This window comes from Salvelinus namaycush, chromosome 35 (genome assembly GCF_016432855.1).
Source record: "Salvelinus namaycush isolate Seneca chromosome 35, SaNama_1.0, whole genome shotgun sequence".
Classification (NCBI taxonomy): Eukaryota; Metazoa; Chordata; class Actinopteri; order Salmoniformes; family Salmonidae; genus Salvelinus; species Salvelinus namaycush.
In genome coordinates this window covers 32,747,396-32,761,283 of record NC_052341.1, presented here as the reverse complement: position 1 = coordinate 32,761,283, position 13,888 = coordinate 32,747,396, and the positions used below count along the sequence as shown (strand labels likewise).

The 13,888-nt window shown below is 40.6% G+C and overlaps 1 protein-coding gene across 1 annotated transcript; it reads left to right on the top strand.

Annotated features, from left to right (window-relative positions):
- The first annotated feature begins 1,017 nt into the window (after window positions 1–1,017).
- On the top strand, window positions 1,018–5,280 carry LOC120029892 (ORM1-like protein 3). Its single transcript, XM_038975201.1, has 4 exons — window positions 1,018–1,234; window positions 1,668–1,877; window positions 3,857–4,008; window positions 4,385–5,280. Exons 2-4 carry the CDS (start codon window positions 1,704–1,706, stop codon window positions 4,518–4,520), a joined length of 462 nt encoding a protein of 153 aa, XP_038831129.1. The 5' UTR covers window positions 1,018–1,234; window positions 1,668–1,703; the 3' UTR covers window positions 4,521–5,280.
- Window positions 5,281–13,888: the final 8,608 nt, after the last annotated feature.

Genomic DNA, 13,888 nt, shown 5'->3' with positions numbered 1-13,888 from the left:
TGCCCTGACCCTGAGACTGCCTGCCGTTCTGGCCCCTTTGCACCTTCTCTGGATTACTGACCTCTGCCTGCCTTTGACCTGTCTTTTGCCTGCCCCTGTATTAGAAATAAACTTTTGTTTCTTCGACACTGTCTGCATCTGGGTCATACCTGAAACCTGATAATGGGTATGCTTGTAGTCGGACTGGGATATTTTTCAGAATAAAAAATAAATGGAATGCAGCTAAGCACAGGCAAAATCTTAGAGGAAAACCTGGTTCAGTCTGCTTTCCACCAGACACTGGGAGATGAATTCACTGGGAGATGAATTCACATCAATTCACAAAAAACAAGGCCAAAGCTACAGTGGAGTTGCTTACCAAGAAGACTGTGAATTTTCCTGAGTGGCCGAGTTACAGTTTTGAGTTACCGGAAAATCTATGGCAAAACCTGAACATGGATGTTTAGCAATGATCAACAACCAATTTGACAGAGCTTGAAGAATTTTGAAAATAGTAATGGGCAAATGTTGCACAATCCAGGTGTGGAAAGCTCTTAGAGACTGAAAACTCTTACAGCCTGTGTTGCTGGATTTAATTAATTCCTAAGAAAATATATATATTAATAGTTTATTACTGTGTAATTACCATTTGCTCTGTCATGTCTCAGTGACTACTTGGTGATTTATGTAGGACTACTGTAAAAATAAGGCTATACCATTTGTTTTGATATCAAAGGTTGACCTATTGATAATAGTCAGAGATGGTATATCTATAGTGTTATAATGCTATATTTTAAAACGTATTAAAAAATAGTGCCATTTAATTACCCATGAAAAGTGCCCTCTCACTCCCATTCCTGTGACGTTACAAGGGGGCGTATCCCCAGCTTTTCAAAGCATTCCCTTTTAATTGGTCAGTTTTACCCATGTGATATAAAGGCACTAATCAGCGCTAAGAGCAACGAATAAAAAGATTATGCCCAATTTTGGCGCTCTAAAAATTATGACGTTTTATATGAATTGTGCAAGACGAACAAAGTGGCTCCGGGTGGAACTGTTTGCTTGAATGTCGGGCTATGTCCTGAAGGATAACATTGCATAAAGACACAATCAGAAGGTATGTGAATGACGGACTAATCGAAACGATATAGCAGTCCAACCTAATGATGTCAATTACCTAACCAGTGAAGGAGATAGCGAATAAGAGGAATATAGTGATAACGGACTGAAGATCGGATTGAAGCCATTTTCTCCTGTAAGTAGGCTATTATCTATTTGATTTTACTTGATTTACTTATTATTATTATCATTATTATTGGAATACAGTAGTGCACGATACAATGTGTTAGATCATAATGTATTATTTCAATTTGATAATGGAAACTTTTGGCAGAACTGATGAAGAAAGTACACTATTGGAGTTGAATCAGCCTGCCCTACAAATGGGTCATGACTGTGTTGTAATTATTTCAGCTAGACTCCCTCCCCAAAGTTACACACAACCTAGTTCACCACATTCCAACTTACTTAGACAAGCCTATAAAGGGACCCCTCCCGATAGGATCTAATGAACAGTACATGGATGGAACAGTCAAAGCTGTAACCTTGTCACACTGTCTGCATTATGCATCATGATCGGGCATACCTATGAGGAATTACATCACACACCCTTCTGTTCTGTTTCTCAGGCGGACGAGGAGCGTGGTGACTGGGGTGTTGACGTCATGAATGTAGGCACGGCTCACAGCGAGGTGAACCCTAACACGCGGGTGATGAACAGCCGGGGCATCTGGCTCTCCTACCTCCTGGGCATCGGCCTGTTGCACGTCATCCTGCTCAGCATCCCCTTCGCTAGCGTACCCATGGTTTGGACCCTCACCAACATCATACACAACCTGGTGGGTAGTGGGCACCCTAGTAGGCTATGCCTAGGGGCACCAGTGAAACCTCACCACTGTATAACCTAAGTACTGTTGGTGGATGGTCCAGTCAGTGTTATCCACACAATGGTAGTCTCTGTAAGCAAACTCCTGTACTGTCAATAGGAGAGGGAAGAGTGAAGGTCAATACAGTCAATAGTTCATGGGGCAGTCTTGAACATTTACCCCATTTTTTATGGCAGTTGCATTGCTATAAAAGTTACAGAACAGTACTATATCAGCTTACACACCCTTTCCTAAAATACATCGATTTGCAGTTGTAGGCTACTAAAAAAAATCATAGAATCACTTTTGCCCATGCAATTTTAAATATACAGGGCATTCAGAAAGTATTCAAACCCCTTGACTTTTTCCACATTTTGTTACGCTACAGCTTTATTCTAAAAGGGATTTTTAAAAAACATGTCCCTCGTCAATCTATACACAATGCCCCATAATGACAAAGCAAAAACAGTTTTTTAGAATTCTTTGCAATTAAAAAAAAAAAAAAAACTGAAATATCACATTTTCTCAAGTATTAAGACCCTTTATTCTGTGCTTTTTTGAAGCACTTTTGGAAGTGATTACAGCCTTGAGTCTTCTTGGGTATGACTCTACAAGCTTGGCACACCTGTATTTGGGGAGTTTCTCCCATTCTTCTCTGCAGATCCTCTTAAGCTCTGTCAGGTTGGATGGGGAGTGTTGCTGCACAGCTATTTTCAGGTCTTTCCAGAGATGTTTGATCGGGTTCAAGTCCGGGTTCTTGCTGGCCCGCTTAAGGACATTCAGAGACTTGTTCCCGAAGCCACTCCTATGTTGTCTTGGCTGTGTACTTAGGGTTGTTGTCCTGTTGGAAGGTGAACCTTCACCCCAGTCTTAGGTCCTGAGGGCTTTGGAGCAGATTTTCATCAAGGATCTGTCTGTACTTTGCTCAGTTAATCTTTCCCTCGATCCTGACTCCCAGTCCCCAACGCTGAAAAATATCCCCACAGCATGATGTTACCACCACCATGCTTCACCGTAGGGATGGTGCCAGGTTTCCTCCAGATGTGATGCTTGGCATTCAGGCCAAAGTGTTCAATCTTGGTTTCATCAGACCAGAGAATCTTGATTCTCATGGTCTAAGAATCCTTTAGGTGCCTTTTGGCAAACTCCAAGTGGGCTGTCATGTGCCACTCCTACTGAGGAGTGGCTTCCGTCTGGCCACTCTACCATAAAGGCCTGATTGGTGGAGTGCAGAGATGGTTGTCCTTCTGCAAGGCCTTTATCATCTCCAAAGAGGAACACTGGAGCTCTGTTAGAGTGACCATCACCTCCCTGACCAAGGCCCTTCTCCCCCGATTGCTCAGTTTGGCCAGACGGCCAGCTCTAGGAAGAGTCTTTGTGGTTCCAAACTTCTTCCATTTAAGAATGGAGGCCACTGTGTTCTTGGGGACCTTCAATCCTGCAGAATTTTTTTTGTACCCTTCCCCAGATCTGTTCCTCGACACAATCCTGTCTCGGAGCTCTACGGACAATTCCTCCAACCACATGGCTTGGTTTTTGCTCTGACATGCACTGTCAACTATGGGACCTTATATAGACAGCTGTGGGCTTTTCCAAATCATGTCCAATCAATTGAATTTACCACAGGTGGACTCCAAAAAAGTTGTAGAAACATCTCAAGGATAATCAATGGAAACAGGATGCACCTGAGCTCAATTTCGAGTTTCATAGCGAAGGGCCTGAATACTTATGTAAATAAGATACTTCTGTGTTTTATTTGTAACAAATGGGAACAAATTTCTAAAAAACCTGTTTTCGCTTTGTCATTATGTGATATTGTGTGTAGATTGATGAGTGAAATAGGCTGTAACGTCACAAAGTGTCGAAAAAGGGAAGGTGTCTGAATACTTTCCGAATGCACTGTAACAGCTAAAGCTTTCCTGACCAAGTTTTCTGTGCTGTGTGTGTTGCAGTGCATGTACCTGTTGTTACACTTGGTGAAAGGAACTCCATTTGAGACTCCCGACCAGAGCAAGGCTCGCTTCTACACATACTGGGAGCAGATGGACTATGGTGTCCAGTTCACTGCCTCACGCAAGTTCCTCACCATCACCCCCATCGTCCTGTAAGGACCCCCTACAGTACCATATGCTGCACTGTTTTATGTTTATTACTGTTTTATACTTATAAACTAATAGTCTATTTACTACTTATAAACCCTTTATAAAGTATAATTTCATGCAACGTGCTACATTGGTATTTAAGGAGGAGTAGGACTGGAAAGTGAAACCTATTTTTTAAGCATTGTTTGTTTCCCTGCTGTCCTTGTTCATAACTTCCGCATCCTCCCAGCAGCCTCTTCCAGCCAGTCTGTGGGCAGTGGGAGTCTGGACTGCCGTGGTGCCTGATGTGCTTGCTGGCAGCTAAGACCCTAGTCCGTCAGTCTCTCGTTGACCTACCCTTTCTTTCTCTCCCTCATACATTCTTCCGTCTCCCCCTAGCTACATCCTCACCAGCTTCTACACCAAATACGACCAGGACCACTTTGTGGTCAACACGGTCTCTCTGATGACCGTGCTCATTCCCAAGCTCCCCCAGCTTCACGGAGTCCGGATCTTTGGGATTAACAAGTACTGATGGGACGGAAGGGGACACCGCCATTCCGCCATCTCCCTGTGGACTGTGAGCACAGAGTATCAGGCTCCTTGCTGTGGCCCCGGCCCATAGGGATGCACGGTCCCGCCCTGTCTCCTAATGCTATTTGAGCACTATGCTAAATGAAGCCTATGAGGGATACACAAGACAAAAACTAACACAGAGGCAGAATTTATTCACTGTAACTGTACAGGGCTCGGCCGGGTCCGAGCTCCATGTGTCCCCATTGAAGCTGTGCTGTGGCATTTATTTGTGGTTCCCTTTATGTCCGAGTTGTTTTGAATTCAAAGAGAACACTGCAAGTGAGGCCTTTGAGGACATACAGTAGTATGAGATGTTTTTAGATTGAGTTACAATGTGGAGAGGAGAAACCTCTGAACGGTTTGGTCCTGAGAGAAATGAGACGGAGACATTTTGCATCCCCACCCCAGGGGACATTTTGAAAGTTATGGCACTCCGCTATGGACGATGCCCTCTAGAATTACAACTCCAGCTTTATTTTGCATCTTTTCCTCAAAAGGCTCCTCTTCTCTTTCTCTCGTAAGAAAGGACAGATAGCTAGAGGGAGGGTTAGCTAGGGAGTTTCTCTGACTGTCGCAGTGGTCCGACGAGAGGGAACAACAGAATGACGGTTTGTGCAGTTTGTGCCGTCATTCTCTTACCAAAATTTGCACCTGCACTGTTCTTCAAGTAAATGTGTTTTTGTATCATTTTCAGTGTACATTTTTAAAAGTAAAACATGTTAATGTACTACTTAAGTCGTTTTTTGGGGTATCTGTACTTCACTTTACTATTTATATTTTTGCCAACTTTTACTTCACAACATTCCTAAAGATAATTATTTACTTTTTACTCCATACATTTTCCCTGACAGCCAAATGTATGTGTTACATTTTGACAGGAAAATGGTCCAATTCACACACTTATCAAGAGAACATCCCTGGTCATCCCTACTGCCTCTGATCTGGCGGACTCAATAAACACAAATGCTTCGTTTGTAAATTATGTCTGACTGTTGGCTATCCGTCAATAAATAAAAATGAGAAAATTGTGCTGTCTGGTTTGCTTAATATAAGGAATTTGAAATGGTTTGTGCTTTGACTTTGACTTTTGATACTAAAGTATTTTTTAGCAATTCCATTTACTTTTGATTCTTAAGTATATTTAAAACCAAATACTTTTAGACTTTTACTCAAGTAATATTTTTCTGGGTGACTTTCACTTTTACCTGAGTCATTTTCTATTAAGGTGTCTTGACTTTTACTCAAGTATGACAATTGAGTACTTTATCCACCACTGCTTGTGCATAGATTTGTATGGTTTGTTTAGCTTTTTTATCATACATTTTAAAGTGAAATATCTGAGTCTCAGCATCACTCTGTTATCATGGAATTGCCCCTTAGGCTAATGCACAATACATTCAGGACTAATGTGAATACATTTATAAAGTAAAACCTATAACGATGAGGGTTCAAGTTTTTGTTTTGTTAATAACTTCTTCAGGATTTATGCGTTCCCCTGCGGGACGGTTGATCTAACGTAGGCTAATGCGATTAGCAAGAAAATTTCCCAGGACATAGACATATCTGATATTGGCAGAAAGCTTCAATTCTTGTTAATCTAACTGCACTGTCCAATTTACAGTAGCTATTACAGTGAAATAATAATATGCTATTGTTTGAGGAGAGTGCACAGTTTTGAGCATGAAAAGTAAGCAAATTAGGATCATTTGGGCTGTCTTTTTTTTTTTTTACAGAAATGCAATGGTTCATTGGATGTCTGACACTTTGCACATACACTGCTGCCATCTAGTGGCCAAAATCTAAATTGCACCTGGGCTGGAATAATACATTATGGCCTTTCTCTGCATTTAGAAGATGATGGTACAAAAAACAATACAAAAGAACGGTTTTTTTTTTCTTTGTAATATCTTTTACCAGATCTAATGTGTTATATTCTCCTACATTCAAATTTCCTCAAACTTCAAAGTGTTTCCTTTCAAATGGTACCAAGAATATGCATATCCTTGCTTCAGGTCCTGAGCTACAGGCAGTTAGATTTGGGTATGTCATTTTAGGCAAGAATTGAGAAAAAAGGGGCCAATCTTTAAGAGGTTTTTAAGAGTAGGCCTACATGAAAAAACGTCACTTTTTCTATTGTTGTTCCTAGATGTTTCCACTTCACAATAACAACACTTAAAGTTGACCGGGGCAGCGCTAGCAGGGTAGAAATTTGACGAACTGACTTGGTGGAAAGGTGACAGTGGCATCCAATGACGGTGGCATCCAATGACTGCCAATGTTTGTCTATGGAGATTGCATGGTTGTGTGCTCGATTTTATATACCTGTCAGCAACGGGTGGGCTGAAATCGCAGAATCCACTAATTTCAAGGGGTGTCCACATACTTGTGTATAGTGTAGCTGATGTTGTTGAATTTATTCAGTGGTTTTTCAGGTTGAGAGGCTACAGTTTTCACCTAATGGGTTGTATGCTCTAATTTTAAAAAGCTTAGTCTTTTAAAGACCTACTGTATTTCTCAGTATTCTTATAAAGTAGTGAGAACACAATGGCACATAGGAAAAGTAAGAAATGGATATGCAATTTGCAAAGTTACAGCAGATGTATTTTCTCTCTGACAGTGAATATAAAATAGTTTATTAGTAATAGATTTGAGTTAGTACTTTAAACTAGTTTGATTTGAATATTGTTAGAGGGGAAATTCTGATTTATTTGCTTAGGTTAAGCTTATTTTTATAATCTAGTATCTGAATGTTATCAGAAAGGTTTTGTCTAGGCTTGTGTCTGACAATATTACACGATCGTTCATTTGTTGAACACAACATTAAAATTCTATATTCATGTAATCAAGTTGTTCTGTCATTTTTTCTAGGCCACCTCTCATATTAACATACGTTAAAACTTGTATCAGCTCACTAAACGAACACAGGATGGCAGCAAAGCTGTACTGAGGGGAAAATCCTTCAGTAAAGTACACAAGCTGAATACTTTGTCCTGACTCCTAACACAACTACTGGCCAGCACTGATCAGCCAACAACACATCCGTCTGGGTAAGTTGAGCTTTTACCATGTATACTAACCAAGTCCAATCAGCCCCATTTATTATTGCGTGAATCCACACTCAGATAAGATATGTGTCTGGCTTTGAATCTGTAATTAAATGTTTGATCAAATCCAGACATTCCAAATACAGCAGAAGCCATTTTAACATCTACAATTCCATCACACAATGCTAGATTGTTATGAGACCAATAGAATATGCCATGTGCTGGATTTATGCTCTGCCACAGTGATGTTCTCGCTTTAAATACACTTCTCTCCAGTAGAGGGCAGCAAATGCCTGTCACTGATCCTAATCTGAACAGACATGTCCCTCCTAAAAATAGAAATCGCCTCAAGGTAGAGATTGTTGGCCTCTTTTTTATCTTTCCAACTTGCTTTTTTTGTACATTTCCAAGGGTTTGTGTGGACTTTGTGTGGACCAACCTTGTCTCTTTCATTGAAATTGCATTTGAAGATTTCTGTTACGTTCTTGCGTGCTTCATGTGTAAATAGTGGTCGGATGGCGGCTTCTGGGATCTTTTAACAGAAAATGTGAAAAACGGTGTAAGTATAAGTTGCACATTTTCTCACTTAAATAGCTAAAATTCCTCTCTCATTTCACCCATTTTCTCACTGTTCATCATTACAGGACTCCCACACGCTTTCAATTGCTTGTTCATTTTCCCGACCTGAGAGCAGTAACCTTATATTCCCCCGGCCCTGCCTATAGTAAGCTCTTCCCATAGAAAAGTTATATCATATATTCTGTACAGTATCAGTCAGTGTCCTCACTCACTATCTGCACCTTCGTCTGCACTGTTTCCTTGGTGACACTAAATGGTTTCCTGTGTCGTTGTCAGCTAGTGTATGGTGTAAACCTTAAAATTACTTCACAATGGAATGTGATTTGTGCTTTGATAACATGTTGTCATACTGGCAAAAAAAGCAGTGTGACACACCAGGCCAAACTGGCTTGTAAACTCTAACAAAGTGAGTTTATCAAGAGCAGCATCCAATATGAATTCCCAGTTCATAATAAAGGAAGGCCCCATCCAAAGAAAGCAAAACACATGACACGTTATCTACTTAAATCTACTTATTCCCAAGTTGTGCCTTTGAAATATACATGTGCTGTGTTGTCGGATTCCCTTTGCGTGTACCGCAGCTTTTGAGGAGGTGACAGTGACAGCAAGTGCAGGGGATTAGATCAATTAGCAAAGGCAACAAATCTTCTAGTAGTAGTGGAAAGATTGTGCCCATGTACTCCCCCTCCTACCTACTGACGCTCACACAAAGTGACCAGAAAGAATGCAGCAGTGCTGAATATCTCATGTGTTCCTTGGAGTACCCTATAAATAGCAGCGTTCCAGAATATAGTTACATTAAATATGAGCTTTGGAAGTCCATATGGGTCTGTGAACTGAGAACTGAGTGAACTGAGAAACCCAAGGACAGCCACAGTTCAGAGGACAGATCCCTAAAAAGTGTGTTATTGGAAAGAACTTGGAATGAGAGGGATGCTGTCAAACACAGTTTGGTGTAATATGTATCACATGCTTAATTCAGGAGAAGAGGATGGTGGTTTCCGGGGTGTGGAGGAAATAGATACAGAATGGTAGCATATTGCGAAAGTATAGTCCAAAGGGAAAGAGGCAAATGCAGTTCTATGTTTGCTATCTTTGCACTGAGCCAAGAGTCAAAGGTCAAGAGTCAAATGTCTGCTGGATTTGATCAAAACTATAATCCCTATTGCTGATACAACAAGAAAACAGATCTTCCCAAAGATCTTCTTAAAAAATGTGGGGGGCAACATCATAAAAGGCTTCTTATACTTATTTATAATCCTTATACATGTTGTCTATACTTTTGACATTGTTTTCAATTATACCCAAATGAACAAAGCCAGACATAATCGTGTCTGGTAGCCTGGTCTATCATAGCCGACTTTGCACGACTTATGTGACGCACGACTCAAAAGCACTTAGATTTGTTTCTTACATTAGACGTTGGCTAATGACACATTTAAGTCATTGATGGCTGAAGAGGTATTAGTCATTGCCAAGTATGGAAACACAAGCTACCTGATACAGTCTATAAAGATTTATCATACATAACATGAATATTTTATCTACTGTTTTACATGATTAACATCTTTGGTGCAGTTCGCCTCCACATGAAATACTTAATTGGTAATGAGATTTTAGACTATTATATGACGTTATAGCTGAACACCTGTGAAATGGTTTCGAAGAGCGCAAAGTATTTAGGAACCGAGAGAGAGAGGGAAATCATGAGAGGGGTGAGAAGTCATGAATATAACACTTATCAGCACTATAAAACGAATAGCCATCCATTCAACATGATTAAGCATCTCAGTGGTGCATTTTCAGTTAGTCGTCATACTGATGAATATCGAGCAATTCTTCCTTTGCATTAATACAGTTATCAGTGGACTCTTTCAAGGTGATGCTCCCGCAAGAGAGTAATGGTTAATGTGATTGGATGTTAATTATTTGACTAGGCTACCTGCATTTGACGTTGTGGTGTTATTTCGCTGAACACTAGATGGTTTAATTTTATTTTTGGCAGTGAAACGAGGTAACTCAGCCCCGTTGGAAAATATACTGTTTGAAAATGTGAAGAATAAATTTTTTGGACAAAAATAGTACATTATTAACCTGGAATAGTACATGATGGTCTTTCTCATGCATTTCAAAGATGACGGGACAACAACAAAAAAATCATGTTTTTATCTTTGACCAGATCTAATGTGTTATAATTTCCGACATTATTTTCACATTTCCACAAACTTCAAAGTGTTTCCTTGCAAATGGTATCAAGAATATGCATATCCTTGCTTCAGGTCCTGAGCTACAGGCAGTTAGATTTGGGTATGTCATTCTAGGCGAAAATGGGGGGAAAAAGGGTCTGATCCTTATGAGGTTATTAATTAAAAGTGATATCTTTATTGCAGTTTGTCACGTTCCTGACCTGTTTTCTGTTGTTTGGTATGTGTTTATTGGTCAGAGCGTGAGTTTTGGGTGGGCAGTCTATGTTTTCTGTTTCTATGTTGGTTTTGGGTTGCCTGGTATGGCTCTCAATTAGAGGCAGGTGTTTGACGTTTCCTCTGATTGAGAGTCATATTAAGGTAGGTTGTTCTCACTGTTTGTTTGTGGGTGATTGTTTCCTGTGTCAGTGTTTGTTGCACCATACGGGACTGTATCGTGAGTTCGTTTTGTTTGTATTCAGTACTTGTTCGTTCGTTCTTCGTTGTATATAAGTTCGTAGTCCAGGTCTGTCTACTTCGTTTGTTGTTTTGTAAAAGTATCAAGTGTTCTTCGTGTGTTTAGTTTCGTCTTGTTATTAAAGTTCATTATGTATTCACAACCCGCTGCACGTTGGTCGAATCACTACTCCTCCTCTTCGTATGAAGAGGAGGAGGAACACCGTTACACAGTTATTGATGCACAGCTCTTGCACAGTTATTGATGAGTAGATCAGGGATCCAGCTCTCCTGGACTACAAGCATTTCGCTACACCCGCAATAACATCTGCTAAATATGTGTATGCTACCAATAAAATTTGATTTGAATTCGATAATGATAATGAATGGTAATTCGTTTTGTGGTTAATAATGCATGAATGGTGTGCTTTTGACTCTGATCATAGTGCTGGATTGTTTAGTCTGATGAAGGCCTTTTTTGCCCAATGTCCTCTGAATGTTATTATATCTAACCAGTGTTGAACTGCAGTAGATGCAAATGTAATGCAAATCTTTAAATACATGTTTTTTTATCCCCCCCATGTTTCAAATGCTACCAATGACGTACACAAAGTGAGAAAGTTTCAGTTATGGACTAGCATCACAAAGCCAGATTTCATTTAGCCCTCTGTTAGTTACAAAAGTTCAATAAGTAAGGCTGGTCTTAATGGATCGTCACTTTTCATTCATCTAGTAAACTCATAATTCACATCGCTCCCTATCTCACCCATCAGCATAGCAGGGTAGTGTCATAATGCCACCTCATCAGTTTAGTGTCATGTCTCTCTTCCTCCTTTCATATTAGCAAGCGTGCAGAATGTCATTCACCTATTCCAGTGGTTTCCAAACGTTTTACAGTCCCGTACCCCTTCAAACATTCAACCTCCAGCTCTTATAGGACCAGGCACAAATAATAATACAATAATAACCAATGATTTTGCTCTTTATTTAACCATCTTACATATAAAACTTCATTTGTTCATCGAAAATGGTGAATAACTCACCACAGGTTAATGAAAAGGGTGTGCTTGAAAGGATGCACATAACTCTGCAATGTTGGGTTGTATTGGAGAGAGTCTCAGTCTTAAATCATTTCCCACACACAGTATGTGCCTGTATTTAGTTACCATGCTAGTGAGGTCCGAGAATCCACTCTCACATAGGTACGTGGTTGCAAAGGGCATCAGTGTCTTAACAGCGCAATTTGCCAAGGCAGGATACTCTGAGCGCAGCCCAATCCAGAAATCTGTCAGTGGCTTCTGATTAAATTACCTTTTTGTTGCAATTTCGATGAGGCTCTCTTGTTCAGATATTGGTAAGTGGACCAGAGTAACGAAGCCAGTTGTTTGTGTCATCCGTTTCAAGAAAGTACCTGCGTATTTGCGCACCCAACTCATTCAGGTGCTTCACTATATCACATTTGACATTGTCCGTAAGTTTGAGATCGTTTGCACACAAAAATTCATTCATAATGATGGAAAGACCTGTGTGTTGTCTTTGTTAATGCAGACAGAGAAGAGAGAGTATAATCCTATAATCCTAGATTCAGACCATTCAGGCGAGAAAAAACATCACCCAGATAGGCCAGTCGTGTGAGAAACTCATCATCATGCAAGCGGTCAGACGAGGGAAAATTATGGTCAGTAAAGAAAACTTTAAGCTTATCTCTCAATTCAAAATAACTTGTCAATACTTTGCCCCTGATAACCAGCGCACTTCTGTATGTTGTAAAGGCGTTACATGGTCGCTGCCCATATCATTGTGCAGAAAATTCAGGGTCAGGGTCCTTGCTTTAACAAAGTTAACCATTTTCACTGTAGTGTCCAAAACGCCTTTCAAGCTGTCAGACATTCCCTTGGCAACAAGAGCCTCTCGGTGGATGCTGCAGTGAACCCAAGTGGCGTAGGGAGCAACTGCTTGCACGCGCGTTACTACTCCACTACGTCTCCATGTCATGGCTTTTGTGCCATACGTACAGATACCAACATGAGCAGCAGCTACGTTTGGCTACGTACATACGGACCGTTAGTGGAATTCTCGTGAGAGAGTAACGGTTAATGTGATTGGATGTTAATTATTTGACTAGGCTACCTGTATTTGACATTGTGTTGTTATTTCGCTGAACACTATACGGTTACATTTTATTTTTGGCAGTGAAACGAGGCTACACAGGCGAGAAAAAAACTTCACACAATGTATAGCCCCGTTGAAAAATATAAATGGACTGTTTGAAAATGTGAAGATTTATTATATTTTTTTACAAAAATGTGAATCGCATTTTTATTTGGCGTACCCCCGACGGCATTGCGTGTACCCCAGTTTGGGAATACCTGACCTATTCAATTCAACCTACTGTATGAGCATGGCACACTAAAGCAATTCAACCTACTGTATGAGCATGGCACACTAAGGCAATTCAACCACGATTGCTGATGAACCTATTGGCTCACTCATGCAATAATCACTATCCTTTCTTTCAACCAATGGGCATGCTGAAACCTTCTTCCAACAACCTCCCACCTTCCCACCACCACCAGCATAATAACCTTTAGGCCCGTCGATGGAACTAATTTCCCCCGGCAGGGGAGTTTTGATGCCAGCTGTCCAGCATAGGGCAACCTGTCATCAGCATCTGGCTCTGAGGAGCATCTCTCGGAGACGAGGCCTACCCCAATCTATTCCATACAATTATTTTAGACTGTTACTCAAGTGGTATTTTACTGGGTGACTTTCACTTTTACTAGAGTCATTTTCTATTAAGGTATCGTCACTTTTACTCAAGTATAACAATTGGGTACTTTTTCCACCACTGTGGAGGAGCCGGGCTAAGTTTAATTTACAGTTGTGTGGACCGCACAGCCTGCACGTCAACAGCTATGTGACCTATCTCTGCATGCGTTCATACAGCAGACTCACCTCCTCTCCATGTGCCCTTCACGGTTCAACTCCCCCACAGCTCATTGACTTAATAATTCATCAAGGGATAGCATGTAAATGATGAGCGATATAAGTCACCCTGGATGAAT